The sequence below is a fragment of the Ranitomeya imitator genome, chromosome 4 (genome assembly GCF_032444005.1).
Source record: "Ranitomeya imitator isolate aRanImi1 chromosome 4, aRanImi1.pri, whole genome shotgun sequence".
NCBI lineage: Eukaryota > Metazoa > Chordata > Amphibia > Anura > Dendrobatidae > Ranitomeya > Ranitomeya imitator.
This window is the reverse complement of record NC_091285.1, coordinates 196,932,616-196,956,238: the sequence shown is the minus strand read 5'-3', so window position 1 is coordinate 196,956,238 and position 23,623 is coordinate 196,932,616. Positions and strand designations below refer to the sequence as shown.

General features: G+C 44.8%; 1 protein-coding gene across 3 annotated transcripts in view; it reads right to left on the bottom strand.

Moving 5' to 3' along the window:
- NT5DC3 (5'-nucleotidase domain containing 3) overlaps positions 1-23,128 on the bottom strand; it is a 96,161-nt gene extending 73,033 nt beyond the window's left edge. The window contains exons 1-2 of one of the 3 annotated variants that reach the window (XM_069764252.1): positions 22,801-23,128; positions 12,296-12,480 (exon numbers count right to left, since the gene is read on the bottom strand). In XM_069764252.1, coding sequence (XP_069620353.1) covers positions 12,296-12,480; positions 22,801-22,990 — 375 coding nt within the window. In that variant the 5' untranslated portion in view covers positions 22,991-23,128. Of the gene's footprint in view, positions 1-12,295; positions 12,481-17,856; positions 17,874-22,800 lie in introns of those variants that run through there. The other 2 variants (XM_069764253.1, XM_069764254.1) reach the window with 2 other exon arrangements.
- Between the last annotated feature and the right edge of the window lie 495 nt (positions 23,129-23,623).

Here is a 23,623-nt window from a genome sequence, read left to right as displayed (position 1 = left end):
TCAGCGTACTCAGGACAAATTGGACAACAACTTTTTGGGTCCAATTTCTCCTGTTACCCTTGGTAAAATAAAACAAATTGGAGCTGAAGTAAATTTTTTGTGTAAAAAAGTTAAATGTTCATTTTTATTTAAACATTCCAAAAATTCCTATTAAACACCTGAAGGGTTAATAAACTTCTTGAATGTGGTTTTGAGCACCTTGAGGGGTGCAGTTTTTAGAATGGTGTCACACTTGGGCATTTTCTATCATATAGACCCCTCAAAATGACTTCAAATGAGACGTGGTCCCTAAAAAAAAATGGTGTTGTAAAAATGAGAAATTGCTGGTCAACTTTTAACCCTTATAACTCCCTAACAAAAAAAAAAATTGGTTCCAAAATTATGCTGATGTAAAGGAGACATGTGGGAAATGTTACTTATTAAGTATTTTGTGTGACATATCTCTGTGATTTAATTGCATAAAAATTCAAAGTTTGAAAATTGCGAAATTTTCAAAATTTTCGCCAAATTTCCGTTTTTTTCACAAATAAACGCAGGTACTATCAAAGAAATTTTACCACTATCATGAAGTACAATATGTCACGAGAAAACAATGTCAGAATCACCAGGATCCGTTGAAGCGTTTCGGAGTTATAACCTCATAAAGGGACAGTGGTCAGAATTGTAAAAATTGGCCTGGTCATTAACGTGCAAACCACCCTTGGGGGTAAAGGGGTTAAGCAAAGTTTTGAATTTTTTTTCACCACTTGGATAAAAAAAATAACCTAGACATGTTAGATGTCTATGAACTCGTAATGACCTAGAGAATCACAATGGCAGGTTAGTTTTAGCATTTAATGAACCTAGCAAAAAAAGCCAAACAAAAAACAAGTGTGGGAGTGCACTTTTTTTGCAATTTCACCGCACTTGGAATTTTTTTCCCGTTTTCTAGTCAAAGACATGGTAAAACCAATGGTGTCGTTCAAAAGTACAACTCGTCCCACAAAATATAAGCCCTCACATGACCATATTGACGGAAAAATAAAAAAGGTATGGCTCTGGGAAGGAGGGAAGTGAAAAAACGAAAAAGGGCTGCGACTTGAAGGGGTTAAGAAATGAAGGTCAGTCAGTCCGAAAAATTGGGAAAACTTTGAAAGTGTCCCCAAGTGCAGTGGCAAAAACCATCAAGCGCTACAAAGAAACTGGCTCACATGAGGACCGCCCCAGGAAAGGAAGACCAAGAGTCACCTCTGCTTCTGAGGATAAGTTTATCCGAGTCACCAGCCTCAGAAATCGCAGGTTAACAGCAGCTCAGATTGGAGACCAGGTCAATGCCACACAGAGTTCTAGCAGCATACACATCTCAACAACAACTGTTAAGAGGAGAATTTGTGCAGCAGGCCTTCATGGTAAAATAGCTGCTAGGAAACCACTGCTAAGGACAGGCAACAAGCAGAAGAGACTTGTTTGGGCTAAAGAACACAAGGAATGGACATTAGACCAGTGGAAATCTGTGCTTTGGTCTGAGGAGTCCAAATTTGAGATCTTTGGTTCCAACCACCGTGTCTTTGTGCGACGCAGAAAAGGTGAACGGATGGACTCTACATGCCTGGTTCCCACCGTGAAGCATGGAGGAGGAGGTATGATGATGTGGGGGTGCTTTGCTGGTGACACTGTTGGGGATTTATTCAAAATTGAAGGCATAGTGAACCAGCATGGCTACCACAGCATCTTGCAGAGGCATGCTATTCCATCCGGTTTGCGTTTAGTTGGACGATCGTTTATTTTTCAACAGGACAATGACCCCAAACACACCTCCAGGCTGTGTAAGGGCTACATGACCAAGAAGGAGAGTGATGGGCGCTACGCCAGATGACCTGGCCTCCACAGTCACCAGAGCTGAACCCAATCGAGATGGCTTGGGGTGAGCTGTACCGCAGAGTGAAGGCAAAAGGGCCAACAAGTGCTAAGCATCTCTGGGAACTCCTTCAAGATTGTTGGAAGACCATTTTTGGTGACTACCTCTTGAAGCTCATCAAGAGAATGCCAAGAGTGTGCAAAGGAGCCATCAAAACAAAAGGAGGCTACTTCGAAGAACCTAGAATAGAAGACATATTTTCAGTTGTTTCACACTTTTTTGCCAAGTATATAATTCCACATGTGTCAATTCATAATTTTGATGCCTCCAGTGTGAATGTACAATTTTCATATTCATGAAAACACAGAAAAATCTTTAAATGAGATGGTCTGTACTAATATATATATTTTATGTGAAATATACATGGACTAGTAGTATATTTACAGTTGTGTTCAAAAGTTTACTTAACCCAGCAGAATTTTTGCTTTCTTGGCTTTTTTTTCTTCCAGAGACTATGAATGAACACCGAAACTTTTTCTCCACTCATGGTTAGTGGTTGGGTGAAGCCATTTATTGTAACACTACTGTGTTTTCTCTTTTTAAATCATAGTGACAACCCAAGTCATCCCACAGCCAGATGGTAGCGGAATTTGTCGTCACTGCTGAAGCTTCAGAGGCAGGACCAAGTACCGCAGTAATTTTCCCCTCAATTTCCCCCTTTTTCTGCAGCCCCTGGAATAAAATTAGATGTCACCAATTTTACCTCCCCCATTGATTTTTCAAAATTTTGTTTAGCCCAGAAGCCCTACAATTGATTGCCCACCAAACAAACTTATATGCCCGACAATCCCAAAAACCCACTGCCTTTCATTCCCGTTCCTGGATCCCCACAAACGTCCCCTAAATAAATGTTTTGGGTTTTTCCCTGAATATGGGACTGGTTAAAAACAAAGACAAAAAAAAAAAAAAAACCACACACACCACTCCGCTCCTAATGGGCAAAAAAAGCTGTCCACAGCACCCCTGTATTTGTAGCCATCATGTCCCGAGTCCGTTTTGAAGCCCTAATGAGATTCCTCCACTTCAGTGATAATTCCCAAGCCCCCCCCCCCCAAAGAAGTTACCCCAACTATGATCGGCTAAACAAAATGGAGACCCCTGATTAACCTCCTACAACATTTATTTCTTAATTCCTATATCCTAGAACAAAATGTGGTAGTCGATGAGTTACAAGGGCAGTCTGTCATTCCAACAATATATCTCCTCCAAGGGAGCCAGATACGGCAATAAAACATGTGAGAGCTCATGAGGCTACACATCCACCTTCTGCCAAATTAGCCCTCCAAACAACTGGCATCCCGGGTAAAATTGTCTGGGAGCTAATGACACCCTTTCTACATTAAGGGTACCACGTGTACACAACTAATACCTGAGACTCCCCCTTCACAAATCCCTCCACACTGCAAATACAGGGCCTGTGGGACAGTCAGGAAAAACAGAGTGGGGTTTCCATCACAGTTGGTGTAGAGACATTTGGAGAAGGGGGAAATAACTCCCCCTTCTCCAAATGTCTGGACACCAACTGTTATTCTCACTCGCAAGTGACCAACTTCTTGCAGTGAATTGGAATGACATCTACATTCTGACAACACTGCATGTGGACACCATTGTGACGGTATGAGAGGGGCGCCACCAGTGACAAACAAACTAATCTGCTTCACAGATTGTAACAAATGTATGGGTGGCACTGACCTGTCATACCAGGTTCTGCAACGATACCTTGTGAAGCGGAAGACCAGGGCCTGGTTCAAAAGGTGGCAATCTACCTCATCCAGATTGCTACCTATAACAGTTTTGTACTGTACAAAAAAAATCCCAGCGACTGCTCACTTTCCTCCAACTCAGGAAAAAAAAAAAAAAAAAAAAATTGTTGAAGATCTCATATTTGAGTCAAGGGCAGAGGGGGGAGCCTTCGAGTCTCAGGATGTCCAGAGACTTGCAGAGTGCCATTTTCCTTGTCCTGTCCCTGTCACTCCCACCCAAAAAAGATGCCGGGTTTGTAGGAAGCATGGTAGACAGAGTGATTCCTGGTACTATTGCCCCACAAGACCATCCCAACCAGGCCTTTGTATCTCCCCCTGTTTTGAGACCTACCACACATCTTACAATTATTAGGTTTTTTTTCCAATAATTTATATTTTCTGCTTAGTGGCCCCAGTAGAATAATTTTTATGGCACAAGTAATGGAGAGAATATTTTCATCAGTAAGTCCCATTTTACCCCATTTCACAATTAATCCCAGGACTTGATCAAACACATACCAAACTATTATTCCTACAAATTCTCATCCACGTACCCACGTCTGTACACTCCCCACAAATGTTCTTGAAAATGGTAGTTACCTGCCGATAACGGTATTTCTCTGATCCCGTGATGGCACCACGGAGAGAGGGGTCCGCCCCCAGGGACAGGAAACCTACAGATGAAAAAGGGCGTACCTCTCTCCCACATCAGTTGGATTACAGAGCCTTATACAGAACTTCAGCTGCAACTCAATATTTGTACAAATTAAACTTAACCAATTTAACTTAACAGAGGCACCGTGACTAAAACTAATTACTGGTACATTACCAAGTGCACACCTGTGTGAAAAGGGAGGGAATATACGGGTGCCATCATGGGATCAGAGAAATACCGTTATCGGCAGGTAACTACCATTTTCTCTATCCCCATGATGGCACCACGGAGAGATTTGAATAGATAGAGCTATTAGGGAGGGACCACTGCCTCTAGAACCCTTCGCCCAAAGGTAGTATCAGAGGAGGTCAAGTCTAAGCGGTAATGCTTGAAAAATGTAGACTGGGAAGACCAAGTGGCCGCTCTACATATCTGTTGTATCGAAGCGCCAGCTCTCTCCGCCCAGGATGATGCCACTGCTCTGGTCGAATGAGCCTTTATATTCTCCGGGATGGCTGTCCCGCAGGATGAGTAGGATAGGGCGATGGCGTCTCTTATCCACCTTGCTAACGTGGCTTTCGATGCTTTTTGTCCCTTCCGTGGACCCTGGAAGCAGACAAACAAAGCCCTATCCTTCCTGCACTCCCTAGTGGCTGACAGATATTGGATCAGACATCTTTTTACGTCTAGGGTATGCAGTGTTTTTTCCCCCTCATTTTTAGGGTTGGGACAAAATGAGGGCAAAGAGATTTCTTGCGTTCTATGAAACTGTGACGATATTTTAGGGAGGTAAGCCGGGTCAGTTTTAAGAATGACTTTGTCATCAAGTATCTGAATAAAGGGTGGACATGAGGATAACGCTTGTATATCGCTGACACGACGAGCCGAGGTTAGGGCCACTAGGAGTGTGGTTTTTAGGGATAAGCTCTTTAAAGGAACTTCTGTCAGGGGCTCAAAGGGAGGTTTGGTTAGAGCGTTTAATACAAGGTTTAGATCCCATGGAGGAGAGTTGTGGAGGGGAATGGGTCTGGATCTAGATGAGGCTTTAATGAAACGCATGACCCATCGATTTTTGGCCAAGTCGTAATTATACAGTGCTCCTAAGGCTGCCACCTGGACCTTTAGAGTGCTTGTAGCTAAACCTCTTTCCAGACCTTTCTGTAAGAACTCAAGTATTTTCCCTATTGGGATCTCCCCGGACGGGTCTGCCCCTGATACCGACAAACTTTTTCCACACTTTCCCATATATTCTAGTGGTTACGGGTTTTCTACTCTGTAATAGAGTGGACACCAAGTTGGGAGAGAACCCTTTATCCCTCAGCAACCTCCTTTCAAAAGCCATGCTGTCATGTGTAAATTTTTTACATTGGGGTGAAATACTGGACCCTGGGACAGAAGTTTTGGAGAGTCTGGTAGAACCCAAGGACTCGATATGGACATGTTTCTTAGCCAAGAAAACCATATTCTGCGGGGCCAAAATGGCGCTATTACTATCACTGTAGCTCTCTCCTCCCGAATTTTCCTTAACACTAAGGGAATGAGCGACATTGGAGGGAACGCATAGGGAAGATGATAGTTCCAAGGAATTGTTAGCGCGTCTAGAGCCACAGGGTTCCCCCGGGGATCGATTGAGCAGAATGTTTTCACTTTGTGGTTTTGGCTGTTCGCGAATAGGTCCATTTCTGGTAGACCCCAGAGATTCACAATTTGATCGAAGACCAACTGATTTAGCTCCCACTCTCCCTGCTTTAAGCATGTTCTGCTCAGGAAGTCTGCAGTCTGGTTTTCTGAGCCCTTTAAGTGGAGAGCTGTCAAGGACTTTAGACTGTGTTCCGCTATGTGGAAGATGGATTGGGTTACCTCCATCAGTGCTCGACACCTGGTGCCCCCTTGGTGGTTTAGATATGCGACCACTACTTGGTTGTCCGAGAAGACTTTTACATGATGCCCGTGAAGGAGATATAGAAAATGTGTTAGGGCCAGCTTTACCGCTAACATTTCTTTCATGTTGGAAGAGTCTAGCTCTTGACTCCTGTCAATTCCCCTGTGCCACTTGATCGTCTATGTGTGCTCCCCAACCCCAGGGGCTTGCATCTGTCGTTAGAATTTTTTCTGTCGGTAGAGCCCAAGGAACCCCTTTGGTTAGATTCCCTGGGTCCGCCCACCATGCTAGGGAGTGTATCGTGTTTGGTGATATACTTAACTGCTCGTCTAAATTCCCGTGCAGAGATATGCCTGAATCTAAAGTCTCCCATTGTAGATCCCGGGAATGACATTGTGCCCACTGTACGGCCGGGATACAGGCAGTCATGGAGCCCAACAGGGACATTGCTTTCTTCAGGGTAGTGACTGGGGATACCGTCAGCTGTAACACTGCCTGTGTCATTTTCTGAATCTTCTCCTGAGGAAGATAGCATTTCTGGGTGATTGAGTCTAGGACTATCCCTAAGTACTCCTGTACCTGGGATGGTACCATCTTGGACTTGGCTATGTTTAGCAGCCACCCTAGACTCGACAGTGAAGTCATGACCTGATTCAACTGTTGTTCGCAATGTTGGAATGAGTTCCCTACTACAAGGAGATCGTCCAGATAGGGAACTATTAGGATGTTCTGCTCCCGTATGTGGGCCATTACTTCTGACATTATTTTCGTGAATACCCGAGGAGCAATAGCTATCCCGAAGGGGAGAGCCCGGAATTGGAAGTGTTTTACCTCCCCCTGGATATTCACTGCCAGTCTGAGATATTTTTGATAATCTCTGTGGATGGGCACATGGTAATATGCGTCTCGTAAATCTAGAACAGTCATGAAACACAAGGGAAAGCGTATTCTTACGCAAGATTTTATTGTCTCCATTTTGAAATGTTGTATCTCTAGGAAACTGTTTAATTTTTTTAGATTGATGATCGTTCTGTATGATCCGTCCGGCTTCTTGCGGAGGAAGAGGGGAGAATAGAAACCTGTGCCTCTTTCCTGGTATGGGACTTCTTGCAATACCCCTTTCTGGACTAGGTTCAGAATTTCCTTCTGGAGAGCTGACTGTTCGTGTGATTGTTTTTGAGGCGTTATCATGAAGAAGTTGCCGGGAGGGACACGAAATTTGAATTTGAGGCCTTCTCGTATAATGCCTAAGATCCAGGGGCTGTTTGAAATTCTTTCCCAGGCTGGAAGAAACTCGGCTAGTCTCCCTCCGACCTGGGGAATACCTTCATTGGGATTTTTTTTATTATCAGGAGGGGGGGGGGATTTGTTGAACAAGAAGCCCCTATTTTTATTTCTTCTGTCTTCCCATCCATCCTGATTTCCTTTTGGGGGTCTTCTCCGCATAAACTTTCTGTTCCGAAAGGAACGTCTATATGACTGGTTAGGGAACCCGGGGAAAGATTTCTTTTTATCCCCCGCTTTGTCGAGGATGTCATCTAATGTTGATCCAAACAGGAATTCCCCTTCGCAAGGTATTGAGCATAACTTGGTCTTCGTTTGCAAGTCCCCCGGCCAGCACTTTAGCCACAGAGCACGTCTTGCTGCGTTAGAAAAAGAGGCCGACCTGGCTGCTAATCTCACTGAGTCCACCGAAGCGTCCGCCAGAAAAGCTGCTGCCCCTTTGATCATGGACACTGACTTTTGTATTGTGTCTCTTGAGACTTTTCCCTTTAGCTGGGAATCCAAGTGTTCAAGCCATACCATTAGAGCACGGGCCGTGCAAGTGGCTGCGATGGCTGGTTTTAGACCACCTCCTGCTGCTTCCCATGAGTGTTTTAAGAAAGTGTCTGCTTTTTTGTCTATCGGCTCTTTTAGAGTGCCCATGTCCTCGAAGGGCAGGGCAAATTTTTTGGAGGCCTTTGCTATGGCCACATCCAGTTTGGGTGCCTTGCTCCAGGATGAGCAGGCTGGGTCGTCGAACGGGTATTTTCTCTTGGGAGTCAAGAGAACTTTTTTTATCCGTTTTTTTCCATTCTTTCTTGATTAAAGAATGAATCTTCTCATTTATCGGGAATACCCTTCTTTTCTTCTGTTCTAATCCGCTGAACATTATGTCCTGTGCTGTTCTTTTAGGACGTTCATCTACCAGACCCATGGTTGTTCTAATGGCCTTTACCAGTGCGTCTGTCTCTTCGATGGGGAAGCAACTGCGTCCCCCTTCTGACGATAGTGAAGGGGTCTCGGATGTTGATGAATCATTAGAGTCAGATGTTTCACTTTCTGATTCGTTTATGCTGGGTTCAGGAGACTTATGACCTGATCTACGTTTTTCCTTCGGAATTTTAATGCCTTTGAGGGCACTCTCCACCTGATTTTTTATTAATCTTTTCAGGTCTGCTGCGAACGCCGGGGACTCCTCCTGAATGGTTTTTTCTATGCAAGACCCGCATAGCTTTTTTTCCCCGGAGGAAGGTAGTTCTTCCGAACATATCGCACAAACTTTGTGCTTTGATTTAGTTGTACACTTCCTTCCCTAGAAGAAAAAGTAATCTCGTATTACATTATTACTTTCACGTAGATCACTCACCCCTTGTGAATGAGAGATACCGTCTCTGGCCTCGGGACTACATCCACTGGATTCGTCGCCGGTCGTGTAGATTTCCCAGAGACTTGGCTGCATTGTGACCCTGAGCGACCACTGCTGCTGCGCTGCTGGGAAGAAGCATTTCCCTTCCGCTGATGCTGTGAGCGCGGGTGCCGCTGCACCTGTAATTGCTCAGGTGACAGTTGTGCACACTCCTGTGCCTCTTGCTCCTCTCTACCACTCATAGTGGCTCCACTCTTGCAATTTTTTAGCAAAGAGGGGATTTCCACGCTTACTCCTTAGGGAACGCTGTTTTTGAATCTGCCGCCGGCAGAAGCGACCATCTGCGCAGGCGCGCGCGTCACTTCCTGTTCGCGGCACAGGCGTCCTATAGAGAAGATATTATTGGGGACGCCTGTGCGCGCGATCTCTCGTTCCGCCTGCCCCCACACTTCCGGTTTGGGCGGCGGTGATCGGCGGTGCTGTGGGGCGCTTTCTGCTCTAGCGCTCCTGCGCCCGCCATGGAAAGATAGCCACCGCTACCTCCATGTACCGACTAGCTGCACAGAGGCTGAATCGGTGACCGCCGTCACCTTCCTCCCCCTTTTTTTTTTTTCCCACGGGGAAGGCAGGCTGGAACCTCTTCACTGCCTTCCCCTGGCACACTCACCCACAGGGCCCGCCGACCCCAGCGGTGGTGCTTCAGGGTCGGAATAAAAGGGGGGAGAAAACCCGCTGTAACCAGCCGTGACAGGGCGCCCCCTGTCAGGAACCGACCGGCCAGCTCCCTGGAATCCCACGAAGAATCCTTCAGGTACGTGCTGTAGGTTCCCCGTCAGGGACAGGAAACCAACTGATGTGGGAGAGAGGTACGCCCTTTTTCATCTGTAGGTTTCCTGTCCCTGGGGGCGGACCCCTCTCTCCGTGGTGCCATCATGGGGATAGAGAAAACTCAGGTCATCTGAACATTATTTCTAGGACTTGATTACTCACAAACATTTTGACCATTTATCTAACTTTGACTGTTTTTATGTCTTGCTACACAAAACTTTTGTTTGTGGAGCCGCATATTCATGACTAACGATCGGTAACTGTGACCGCTCAATACAGGAAGAAGATGCAGCGGTGGAAGAAGCCGGGACTGCAGGGACCGTGCCGGGAGCAGGTAAGTATACGAGGAGCGCTGCGCGATATTTACCTGCTCCTCGTTCCGGTGTGGCTCAGTCTCTCCAGCGTCCTCTAGCAGTGACGCTCAGGTTAGAGGGAGCGGTGACGTAGTCAGTGCGCGCCCTCTGCTGAGCATCAGTGCTGGAGACGGAGCCACACGAGGAGCAGGTAAATATTGAAAGCGCTGGCGTCCTGAGCGAAGAGAGGTGAGTATGTGATTTTTTTTTTTTTATTATTGCAGCAGCAGCAGCATTCTATATGGCACAACTTTATAAGGAGTATCTATGGGGCCATAATGAACGTTGCAGAGCATTATATATGGCACAGCTTTATATGGAGCATCTATGGGGTCATAGTGAACGGTGCAGAGCATTATATGTGGCACAGCTTTATGTGGAGCATCTATGGGGCCATAATGAACGGTGCAGAGCATTCTATATGGACAGCTTTATATGGAGCATCTATGGGGCCATAATGAACGGTGCAGAGCATTCTATATGGACAGCTTTATAAGGAGCATCTATGGGGCCATAATGAACGGTGCAGAGCATTATATATGGCACAGCTTTATATGGAGCATCTATGGGGCCATAATGAACGGTGCAGAGCATTATATATGGCACAGCTTTATATGGAGCATCTATGGGGCCATAATGAACGGTGCAGAGCATTATATGTGGCACAGCTTTATGTGGAGCATCTATGGGGCCATAATGAACGGTGCAGAGCATTCTATATGGACAGCTTTATAAGGAGCATCTATGGGGCCATAATGAACGGTGCAGAGCATTATATATGGCACAGCTTTATATGGAGCATCTATGGGGCCATAATGAACGGTGCAGAGCATTATATATGGCACAGCTTTATATGGAGCATCTATGGGGCCATAATGAACGGTGCAGAGCATTATATATGGCACAGCTTTATATGGAGCATCTATGGGGCCATAATGAACGGTGCAGAGCATTATATGTGGCACAGCTTTATAAGGAGCATCTATGGGGTCATAATGAACGGTGCAGAGCTTTATATATGGCACAGCTTCATATGGAGCATCTATGGGGCCATAATGAACGGTGCAGAGCATTCTATATGGACAGCTTTATATGGAGCATCTATGGGGCTATAATGAACGGTGCAGAGCATTATATATGGGGCACAGCTTTATGTGGAGCATCTATGGGGCCATAATGAACGGTGCAGAGCATTCTATATGGCACAGCTTTATAAGGGGTATCTATGGGGCCATAATGAACGGTGCAGAGCATTCTATATGGACAGCTTTATAAGGAGCATCTATGGGGCCATAATGAACGGTGCAGAGCATTATATATGGCACAGCTTTATATGGAGCATCTATGGGGCAATAATGAACGGTATGGAGCATCTATTTTTATTTTTGAAATTCACCGGTAGCTGCTGCATTTTCCACCCTAGGCTTATATTCGAGTCAATAAGTTTTCTCAGTTTTTTGTGGCAAAATTAAAGGGGTCGGCTTATACTCGAGTATATATGGTACTTATATTTATATTGGTGATACGGGCATGATCATTTTATTGGAGAGTTTCTAATAATGAGGAAGTTCCGTACTTATACACTGTGGTTCATTTTCTCTTTTTACACTTGTGACTATAAAAAAAATGGTTATGAAGTAAAATGTTTGTTTAAAAAAACAAACTTAAATGTTAATTTTTTCCTTCCACGTTGCTTCAGTTCCTGTGAAGAATGTGAAGGGTTAATACACTTCTGGAATGTGGTTTTGAACACCTTGAGGGGTGCAGTTTTTAGAATGGTGTCGTTTGTGGGAATTTTCTGTCATGTAGACCCCTCAAAGTGACTTCAAATGTGAGGTAGTCCCTAAAAAAAAATATGGTTTTGTAAAAATGTTAACCCTTATAACTTCCTAACAAAGAAAAAACAAAAAAAAAATGGTTTCAAAAACTGTGCTGATGTAAAGTAGACATGTGGGCAATGTTAAGTATTTTGTCTGACACATCTCTTCGATTTAAGGGCATGAAAATCCAAAGTTTGAAAATTGCTAATTTTTTTGGCCACATTTTAGATATCAAGCTAAATATTTATGACTAACAAATTACAATGTGTCACAATAAAGCAATGTCAAAATTTCTGGGATATGTAGATGCATTCCAGTGGTATTACCTCAAAATGACATGTCAGAAATGGAAAAACGTGGTTTGGTCACAAAGGGCAAGATTGGTTCCTTCATTAAGACATTAAAGGCCTCCTAATCTCAGCCTAAATAATAACAAATTTTTTTTTTTTTTTTTTTTTTAACAGGGGAAAATTCTATGGAAAGACTTACCCTATGCTCGTTAATCAGAAGGTCACGTGCGGTGTTGAAAATCAAAGTGTGAAGGTCTTTTGAGTAGAAGGCTAAAGTATAATCGTAATCAAAGCCATAAATTTCAATGTTCTCTAGGCTCATTTCATTGTTGGAAAATATAGCACTTGGATTCAGCATATTCGCTGAAATAGAAGGGATAATCTCTGCAAAAGAAGAAAGGAGAAAAAAAGCTCTATAAAGATATCTGAGTAACAATCTCACGTCATAATTCAGATCCCCAGGAACCGAGAGGCTGTGTAGTGTCCAACAACCAGCTACAACGCAGCAACTGAGGACACAACCCCTACCTTAAAGGGACCCTGTCATGTCATTGTAGCATGTAAACTGTCCCCAGTGCATTGCTAGTGATGCAATGTGCATCAACACATTTTTTCCTTCATTAAAATCGGCGCAGTAATCATGTGCAAAAAACCTTTTATATGGTTAGATCTCATATGATCAGTTAGTCAAAGGGGTGCTATTTTAATGAAAAAAATGTAAAAAAAAGTCTTAGTGATGCACATTGCATCACTAACAACAAAATGGGGACAGTTTAGATGATAAAAATTATGTGACAGGTTCCCTTTTAAAAAAAAGTCTGCATGAACTTAAAACCAAATGTGTTTAGGATTTAAAAAAAAAAATAAAAATAAAATAAAATCTATTTACTACTACATAATATATCCGCCCCCCCCCCCCCCCCCCCCCATCATTTTTACAAAACACCACCCACACATATATGGTGTAATAAGTATCATCACACTGGAAGTAAAGTCCATTGAAAGATGATCTGCATATCTAATCAAAATCTACAGTGCAGACATGACAGATGACAATGGCAAGTAGACAGAGCTGCGGGGAATCTGTAGGAGTTTATCTCATGGTGTGCCAGGGTTGTCTTGTGTAGGAACTTCATCTCTTATACTGGACAGGATTAAGTATACAATATACAGTCCATAGACAACCTACAATTTGTACTAACTGAAAAGTGTATACCATCTCAGCAAGCCCAAAATTCATAAAGATGCTCTCATGTCAAATCCCATAGGCTGAAAGTCTCTGTTCACACCACGTTTGACCACATAAGAAGCCTAGAAAACCAGACTGACAAAACAGAAATGGAAGCCCCGATGGAGAAGCAAATGGCAAACCTATTGGATTGGAACTTTCCCCTAGAAACACTGCATACAAGAATAACTTTTTTTTTTTTTTAATCTGTTGACAGCAAATTGGGTTCCTTTAAAATAGGATCCAATTACAGTGTCCGACTTTATACTCATGGGATGGAATATGTTGCACTCTAACATTGCGAATATATACAGTATATATTGCCTAGAATACTACTTCCTGCAATTTGTGCCAACTTCCGTGGCTTTGTCCGGAGCTAATGTCCGGAGCTAATGTCCGGAGCTAAGTGACGTCAACAGTGTCCAGTGTCTGATTGGTTGCCGCCTGCTGCGAGCGACCAATCAGAAACGTGCCGTACTGTGACACACTCCGCCCGCCATTCTGGTGTGATTTTAGAATTTTTACCTCACAGCAAGTTTCTACTGCGTGGAGGCGGGCCCAGTGACGTTGCTCTTCAAGCTCCTGCCGAATTTCAAGTATATATGGATTCTAGACTCCCGATTCTTTAGAATCGGGCTGCCATCTAGTGTGTATATATATATATATATATATATATATATATATATATATATATATATATATACACACACACACACACACACACACACTGTTTCCAGCCAGCTAACGCTCAGCACGTTCATTGCTATCTAAAATAAACCTTGTGATATCTCTCTGTCCTTATCAATCTGCTCAGGTGTTCGTTGTTATTGTCGATATTGTTGTTGTCAATCAGCTACTGCATCATTGTCCGGATTTTCCTGCGGCCTGTGAGATGGACCTGGTGACTTTTCTTGGCTCATTTTGTTTGGGAGAATGCAGATGCAATTAAATGTAAGTTTACCTTGGCTGAAGTGGTTGAATTACATAGAAAGGAAGTGCTGCTTGTGGTAATGTGTGGGAACGGAGCCTCGTGTGGTAATGTGTGGGGAAGGAGCCTCGTGTGGTAATGTGTGGGGACGGAGCCTCGTGTGGTAATGTGGGGGGACGGAGCCTCGTGTGGTAATGTGGGGGGACGGAGCCTCGTGTGGTAATGTGTGGGGAAGGAGCCTCGTGTGGTAATGTGTGGGGACGGAGCCTCGTGTGGTAATGTGGGGGGACGGAGCCTCGTGTGGTAATGTGGGGGGCGGGATTGTGTGTGGTAATGAGGTGGGGGGCGGGATTGTGTGTGAGATTATATATATATATATATATATATATATATATATATATATATATATATATATATATATATATATATATTCTACTAGCTGAAGAGCCCGGCGTTGCCTGGGCATAGTAAATATCTGTGTTTAGTTATAGCACCTCACTTCTCTTATTTTCCCATCACGCCTCTCATTTTCCCCCTCACATCTCTCATTTTCTCCCTCACACCTTTCATTTTCTCCCTCACTCCTCTCATTCCCCCCCTAACACTTGTCATTTCGATCTCACATCTGTCATTTTCCGATCACTCCACTATTTTCCCTCACTCCTCTCATTTTGCACTCACACCTTTTCATTTTCACCTCAGTATATACATGTTTGTCATCTCCCTTATATATAGCATACACCTGTATGTCATCTCCTGTATATAGTATATACCTGTATGTCATCTCCCCTGTATATAGTATATACGTGTGTCATCTCCCCTGTATATAGTATATACCTATGTGTCATCTCCCCTGTGTATAGTATATATGTGTGTCATCTCCCCTGTATATAGTATATACCTGTGCGTCATCTCCCCTGTATATAGTATATACCTATGTGTCATCTCCCCTGTGTATAGTATATATGTGTGTCATCTCCCCTGTATATAGTATATACCTGTGTGTCATCTCCTCCTGTATTAGACCTCGTTCACACGTTATTTGCTCAGTATTTTTACCTCAGTATTTGTAAGCTAAATTGGCAGCCTGATAAATCCCCAGCCAACAGGAAGCCCTCCCCCCGGGAGTATATATTAGCTCACGCATACACATAATAGACAGTTCATGTGACTGACAGCTGCCGTATTTCCTATATGGTACATTTGTTGCTCTTGTAGTTTGTCTGCTTATTAATCAGATTTTTATTTTTGAAGGATAATACCAGACTTGTGTGTGTTTTAGGGCGAGTTTCGTTTGTCAAGTTGTGTGTGTTGAGTTACGTGTGGCAACATGCATGTAGTGACTTTTGTGAGATGAGTTTTGTGTGGTAACATGCGTGTAGCAACTTTGTGTGTCGAGTTGCATGTGACAGGTTAGTGTAGCAAGTTGTGTGCAGCAAGTATTGCGCATGGCGAGTTTTGCGCGTGGCGAGTTTTGTGTGGTGCCTTTTGAGTATGTGCAAGTTTTGTGTGAGGTAACTTTTGCATGTGTTGCAACTCTTGTGCATGTGGCAATTTTTCCGCGTGTGGCAAGTTTTCCATGAGGTGAGTTTTGCACTTGTGGCGAGTTTTGCGTGAGCCTAGTTTTTGCATGTGGCGAGTTTTGCGCAAGGCGAGTTTTGAGCGGTGACTTTTGTGTTTCGACTTTTATGTGGCGAGGTTGGTGTATGTGTGGTGAAATGTGTGCTGAGAGTAATATGTGTTCAAGCATGTGGTAGTGTGTGGCGCATTTTGTGTGTGTGTGTTCATATCCCCGTGTGTTGTGAGTATCCCATGTCGGGGCCCCACCTTAGCAACTGTATGGTATATACTCTTTGGCGCCATCGCTCTCATTCTTTAAGTCCCCCTTGTTCACATCTGGCAGCTGTCAATTTGCCTCTAACACTTTTCCTTTCACTTTTCCCCATTATGTAGATAGGGGCAAAATTGTTTGGTGAATTGGAAAGCGCGGGGTTAAAATTTCACCTCACAACATAGCCTATGATGCTCTCAGGGTCCAGACATGTGACTGTGCAAAATTTTGTGGCTGTAGCTGCGACAGTACAGATGCCAATCCCGGACATACATACACACATTCAGCTTTATATATTAGATTTCGCCTAAGGTCCATTTCCGTCTGTTTGTCTGTAACGGAAATGCTGCTTCGCTGATTGGTCGCGGCCAGCCGCGACCAATCAACGATATTGAGGCGGGATTTAAACACCGCTTCACTTTTTACAATTGATGCTGCCTATGCCGCATCAATAGTAAAAAAGATATAATGTTAAACATAAAAAAAAAAAAAAATTATATATGATTCTCACCTTCCGGCGTCCCCGGCAGATTTTCCCGCTCCTCGCGATGCTCCGGTTCCAGTAATGCTTTGCGGTAATGACCCCAGATGACGTAGCGGTCTCGTGAGACTGCTACATCATCACGGGTTATTGACACAAAGCATCACTGGGAACAGACCTGGCAGGAGCATCGCTAAAGGCCTAGGCTGGATCCGAGGGCCGCTGAAAGGTGAGTATATAACCATTTTTGATTTTACCGTAATTCTTTTTTTTTTTTTAACAGGGATATGGTGCCCACACTGCTATATACTACGTGGCTGTGTTATATACCACGTGGGCTGTGTTATATACCACGTGGGCTGTGCTATATTTCTCTACTGTATCTGTGCATCATGAATCGTGGTATGTGTTAAAGGGGGGGGGGGGGGGCACTGAGACTTTCGCCAAGAGCCCTCAAAAACCTGGAGCCGGCCCTGGCTCAACCAATCAGCGTCAGGCGCAGTCCGGCTGCAAATTGGCGCGGGATTTGAACCACGCTTCGCTGATTGGTCGCGGCCAGCCGTCCGAATCCTGTGTATTCATTGCATTATTGTTAAATCTTCATAAATAAACTACATTCATATTCTAGAATACCCGATGCGTTAGAATGGGGCCACCATCTAGTATATTTATAAACATCCAGCTATACCTAAGCGTAGTTTTTTTTTTTTAACATAGTACAGTACTGTATAAGGCTCTGTTTCACTAAGATCCAACAGTTCAGTAGTAAAGCACAGCAGAAACTCCAGAAAAAGTAACGTTAAAAGGAATCTGTTAGTAAGATTTTCATGTAGACCAGTGTCTGGCCCACAGCCTGGAACAGCTCAGTTACATAGAAAAAACGTGGATTTGTCTGGAAAAAAGCATTTGATTGCAGATACCAAGGTACAATATTATTCCGCTTGCTATGACCTGCATGCCCATAATGACGACTTGTATGGCTGATCCTACTGGCAGATTCTCTTTAACATTCTGCATGTTAAGGATTCGAACAATTACAGAACATAATGACATATTTCTGGCTGGAACACATGCATTAAGTCCCATCTGTTAGAGAAGAGAGAAGAGAAAAAAAAAAAAAGTGTACGATAGGATATTATTATTTCACCCCAGTAGGGCACACATTATAGAGTTAGATTTCACCACTGTTGATGGCAATGCAGTTGTGTATACTTGCACCTCAAGAAGTAACCAGCTATTTATTTTTCCACTAAACAATAGGATTTGTGAAAACATGAAACTTTGTAATATACCTTATCAGAGAAATTCACTTTTTTTCTCCTCCTGAACTGAATATTCATTTTCTATATTCGCAATTCGTGGGTAAAATCTGTATTCAGTGAAGAAGGCCTGAGATAGAACCTTCTGAGCATCAAGTGCCATCTTCTATGGAGAACGGCATTTGTGGTTTCCAGTGAACTTGCAGTAGAAGTGTGTCCTCCTCTAGCCCCTCCATACAATCTTATGAGAACCAACTGTCATCTATCGCAGTAATGTGAAAATCCGTCTTCAATGAATAAACATTTACCCATACATAAGGTAGATCAATTCCAAGAGCTGAAAATAAAATCTCGGATAGGATATATCACAGAGTTGCTTACTTCCACAGATATGATTACGGTAATTTGTGAAATAAATATTAAAACTGCATTTACTCTATAAGCAAAGAGGAAGAAATGTGTGTATTAAACCAGTGGGGGTATCTGGCATAGGAAATGCTAACTACTGTACTCAGGACAACCTCCATCTAAAGGTACCTTCACACATAACGATTTCGTTAATGATATCGTTGCTTTTTGTGACGTAGCAACGATATCTAACTAAATCGTTATGCGTGACAGCGACCAACGATCAGGCCCCTGCTGGGAGATCGTTGGTCGTGGGGAATGATCAGGACCTTTTTTTGGTCGCTGATCACCCGCTGTCATCGCTGGATCGGCGTGTGTGACGCCGATCCAGCGAGGTGTTCACTGGTAACCAGGGTAAATATCGGGTTACTAAGCGCAGGGCTGCGCTTAGTAACCCGATATTTACCCTGGTTACCATTGTAAAAGTCCCCCGGCGTCAGCTTCCCTGCACTGACTGTCAGCGCCAGCCGTAAAGCAGAGCACAGCGGTGACGTCACCACTCTGCTTTACGGCCGGCACTTACACAGTGCAGGGAAGCTGACGCCGGGGGACGTGACAGGAATGTGAGTATGTAGTGTTTTTTTTTTTTTTTTACAATGGTAACCAGGGTAAATATCAGGTTACTAAGCGCGGCTCTGCACTTAGTAACCCGATGTTTAGCCTGGTTACCCGGGGACTTCGGCATCGTTGAAGACAGTTTCAACGATGCCGAAGTTGTTCCCCTGATAGTTGGTCGCTGGAGAGAGCTGTCTGTGTGACAGCTCCCCAGCGACCACACAACGACTTACCAACTATCACGGACAGGTCGTATCGCTGGTCGTGATCGTTGGTAAATCGTTTAGTGTAACGGTACCTTAAGTCTCCAACCTGACAATCACAGGAGGTGTTTATGCTCTAAGGACCTACCTCCCGCTATAAGTCAGGATGGAGACCATGGCGAAAGCCCCTATATGACCTTATTTTACATGGTTTCCTGCAATCTCAATAGGTGTATCTAAAGCTCTGTGCAAGAACCATACATGGATCAGGGGCCTTCCGCAAGGAAAAAGTGCAAGTCTGGCTGCACAACTCCTCCTGCATAGTACATTAAAGGGAACCTGTCACCCCCAAAATCGAAGGTGAGCGAAGCCCACTGGCATCAGGGGCTTATCTACAGCATTCTGTAATGCTGTAGATAAGCCCCCGATGTGTCCTGAAAGATGAGAAAAAGATCAGATTATACTCACCCAGGGGCGATCCGATCCGATGGGCGTCGCTGTCCGGGGCCTCCCATCTTCTTCTTGTCTTCCTGCCCCTGCTCTGGTGCAGGCGTGCCTTGTCTGTCCTGTTGAAGGCAGAGCAAAGTACTGCAGTGCGCAGGTATCGGGCCTCTCTGACCTTTCCCGGCGCCTGCGCACTGCAGTACTTTGCTCTGCCCTCAAAAAGGGCAGACAAAGTACGCCTGCGCCGGAGCCGCAGCATGAAGACAAGAAGAGGACGTCATCGTAAGAAGATGGGAGGCCCTGGACCGGACCGCGACACCCATCGGACTGGACCGCCCCTGGGTGAGTATAATCAAACCTCTTTTTCTCATCTTTCAGGATACATCGGGGGCTTATCTATAGCATTACAGAATGCTGTAGATAAGCCCCTGATGCCAGTAGGCTTAGCTCACCTTCGATTTTGGGGGTGACAGGTTCCCTTTAATATATCACTACATTTTCAGAAACATTCTGGACATCTATAGATTAAATTAAAACTTATTCATTGAGCGTCTGTTACAGTACACCCTCTGATCAGGAGAATGGTACACCTCAGATTACCTGTCTAAATGCTCTTTTCCTCTGAAGTCCTTTGCTATGATTTCCCATAGGAGACTTGTCATGTCAATTAGAAGATGTATACAATGACTTGGCACCAGTGATGAGCGAACGTGCTCAGGTATCATGTTATCCGAGCATGCTCGTGAGTTATCCGACTATCTGGGTGTGCTGGAGTAATATGTTCAAGTCTCTGCAGCTGCTAGTCGCAACGCATGGGAGGATAGCCTGTTTGTTACGTAATCCCCGCATGTGTTACGGCCATCTAACAGCCTCGAAACATGCATTCACGGGGACTCGAACATGTTATTCCAGCACACCCAGATACTCGGATAACACCAGAGCACGCTCGCTCATCACTACATGGCACATTCCCTCAAACATATCTATAGGGTCCAAGGCGCTGAGCGTTTACCAAGAGAGCGTCCCTTATGCATTTGTTGGGTTGGTATGTGATTATGTAGATTAACTTTATAGAAAAATGTAGTATGCTGACATTTTCTACCCAGAGATAAAGTGAAAATGTCATATCCTTCGATGCCTACACAAGGAAAAACATGAAGGCAAAATCAATTGAAAAGGATATAATCATTAAAATATACAGGCAAAGGTGTGTGTGTGTGTGTGTGTGTGTGATTATATACATATAAATACATATACATATATATATATATATATATATATATATATATATATATATATATATATATATACACACACTTAGCAATGGGAATCAAAATGGGGCTACATTGAGGTTGCATACGTCCATCATAAGTACACAGTGGAGAATATTTTCAATGTATATGTCTGAATGGAAGAAATATATATGTTATTATTAATACACAGCTTGTGCAGCCATGTACCATAAGCTATACTCCATATTTCAGCCGCATTCATCTTCTGACTAACGGACATAGAAATCTCCTTTTTATGAGCATTTCTAAGTAAGGTGGAGCAAGTACTACAAGCATCTATGGCTCCTGTATGCAAGTTACCACAATAAACTGAAGACAATGTCATTTCTAATATGTTATTTATTGACACACTATCCAGGTATGAATGACAGGCAAAGAACAACGCAGCGGCGTCGCCTGTAGTAAAGCGAGTAATCTACTTAAGACTGGGGTAATGTCCTCTGCTCACAAGCGTGGCGCTCCATCTGCAGAAACCAGCGCTTTTACCTTCTATAGGGCCCGGGTTATACCACATAATCCCCCTGTGGGCTGCAATACCATTGTGCCTTCTGGCTGGCACCATTGTAGGGGGGACGGTGTGGTTGGTACTGACTATGGGGTAAATATGGGGACGTCCCAGATCTAGATTAAGCAATGAAAAGCGTCATGTTGAAAATGGTATCTGCCGGTAGGATGTTACACAGCAGGAGGAGCCGGTCAGATTATGCATCTTTGAGGGAACAGTTTGATTAAAATATGTATTTTATTCATTGCAATCTGGAGTTTTAATATTAGGAGTCCAGTGGGCGGTCCCATCAGTGATTGACAGTCTTCCCTGTATGACTGACATCTCTACAAGGACCGCTCATTACACAAACACCAAGATTTCAGTGAATAAATACAAGTTAGGTTAGATCTTTTCCCACAAGCCTATACATCATCCTGCTCAAGATCTGTAAGCCACAACCAGGAGTGGGTGATAATACAGAAGTGGTGACGTGTTTCTATTATACGGGTCCTCTGACTGTTCCACTCCTGGTTTTGGCTTACAAATACTGATGTAAAATACTGTCCATGTACTGAGCGTGTAACCATAGGCTTATTTTTGTTTATTGGTTTACATCACAACCTACAGATAATTGGGGGTCCTGCCCCTAGAACGCCCCAATCTTTATAGGGACGAGAATGGCATCCGAGCTGTGCAGAACTATAACACAGCCTCAATGTAGAGCAAGACCTAAGCAGCCATACCCGTGTAACAGAGGGCAAATATCTGACGGGCCATCTGGGGCACTCTATAGCGATGGCTGGGGGTCCGAGTGGTACAGAAATGGCCGGGCAAATCTCTGACGGGCCATCTGGGGCAATCTATAGTGGTGGCTGGGGTCCGAGTGGTACAGAAATGGCCGGGCAAATATCTGACGGGCCATCTGGGGCACTCTACAGTGATGGCTGGGGGTCTGAGCGGTACAGAAATGGCCGGGCAAATATCTGACGGGCCATCTGGGGCACTCTACAGTGATGGCTGGGGGTCCGAGTGGTACAGAAATGGCCGGGCAAATATCGGACGGGCCATCTGGGGCACTCTATAGTGATCGCTGGGGGTCCGAGTGGTACAGAAATGGCTGGGCAAATATCGGACGGGCCATCTGGGGCACTCTATAGTGATGGCTGGGGTCCGAGTGGTACAGAAATGGCCGGGCAAATATCGGACAGGACATCTGGGGCACTCTATAGTGATGGCTGGAGGTCCAAGTGGTACAGAAATGGCTGGGCAATTATCTGGTGGGCCATCTGGGGCACTCTATAGTGATGGCTGGGGTCCGAGTGGTACAGAAATGGCCGCTTATTCTGCACGCTCCAGTTTCATGCCTGTGGTGCAGAAACTTTCCACAAGTCATCCTCGGTGCCAGTATCAGCGGGTGTTCAGACATATGGAGCAAGATGGCAGAACTGCCCTGGTCCAGCTCTGCACTGCTAGGTGGCTGGTGCGCTGCACAGTGCCACGTGTGGCCAGTGACCCCAGGATCACGACCCCTCACCTGCCCTGTCAGTGCCAGGCGCACACACATACCGGCACAGCCACTCACTCTCACCGTTGATGCCCCTCCTCGCCTCGCTGTAGTGCGCACTCAGATACCTCTTCATGTCGCCGTCCTCGGGGCCGCTGGATGACAGGTGCCGCAGCCAGCCATTCCGGCCCCTGAGTGGTGGCCCGGGGCTCCCTGCCACCCTCCTACCCAGGGCCAAGCGGCAGCCTCCGAGAAATGCCCGAGCAGGAGACATGTCTGGGCTGTGTGAGGAGCGCGGCGCCTCTATATAGGAGGCCGGTCACTTCCTAGTGACGACACTGAGGAGAAGGCGGCCCGGGGAAGCCGGCAGGGAGGGCGCCGGCAGGGAGCGGGGAGGGCGCCGGCAGGGAGCGGAGAGGGCGCCGGCAGGGAGCGGGGAGGGCGCCGGCACCTCAGGGGGCACTCGGCGTGTTCTAGCTCCTCTGTGGGGAAATGTCGTCATATTATCCCCTCACAGAACTCCCACGTCTCCGCCATCAGTTTACAGTTATGGTGTATAGTGTTCTCTCACTCTTCCAGTGTGAACATGCTAAGGCCGTGTTCACATACTGCTTTTTTTGCAACGTGTTTACAAAAAAACAGATTTTACAGCATTTTCCAAAAATCATAGCGATAAAACATCAGTTTTTGTTGTGCCTGTGCTGTCCATTTCTTTCTGGAACGCTCCCGGCACCATAAGGCTATATTCACATGTAGCGGGGTCAGTGAGCCCACCCTGAGGTTTACATGCTGTGTATTTCAGGGTCTTACAATTGCAGCAATGTGGGGGGATTTATAGAAATCTCATGCCCACTATAGGGGGGGGTTTAAGCAGTGTAAAAACGTAATAAAAATGCAGGTTAAAAAA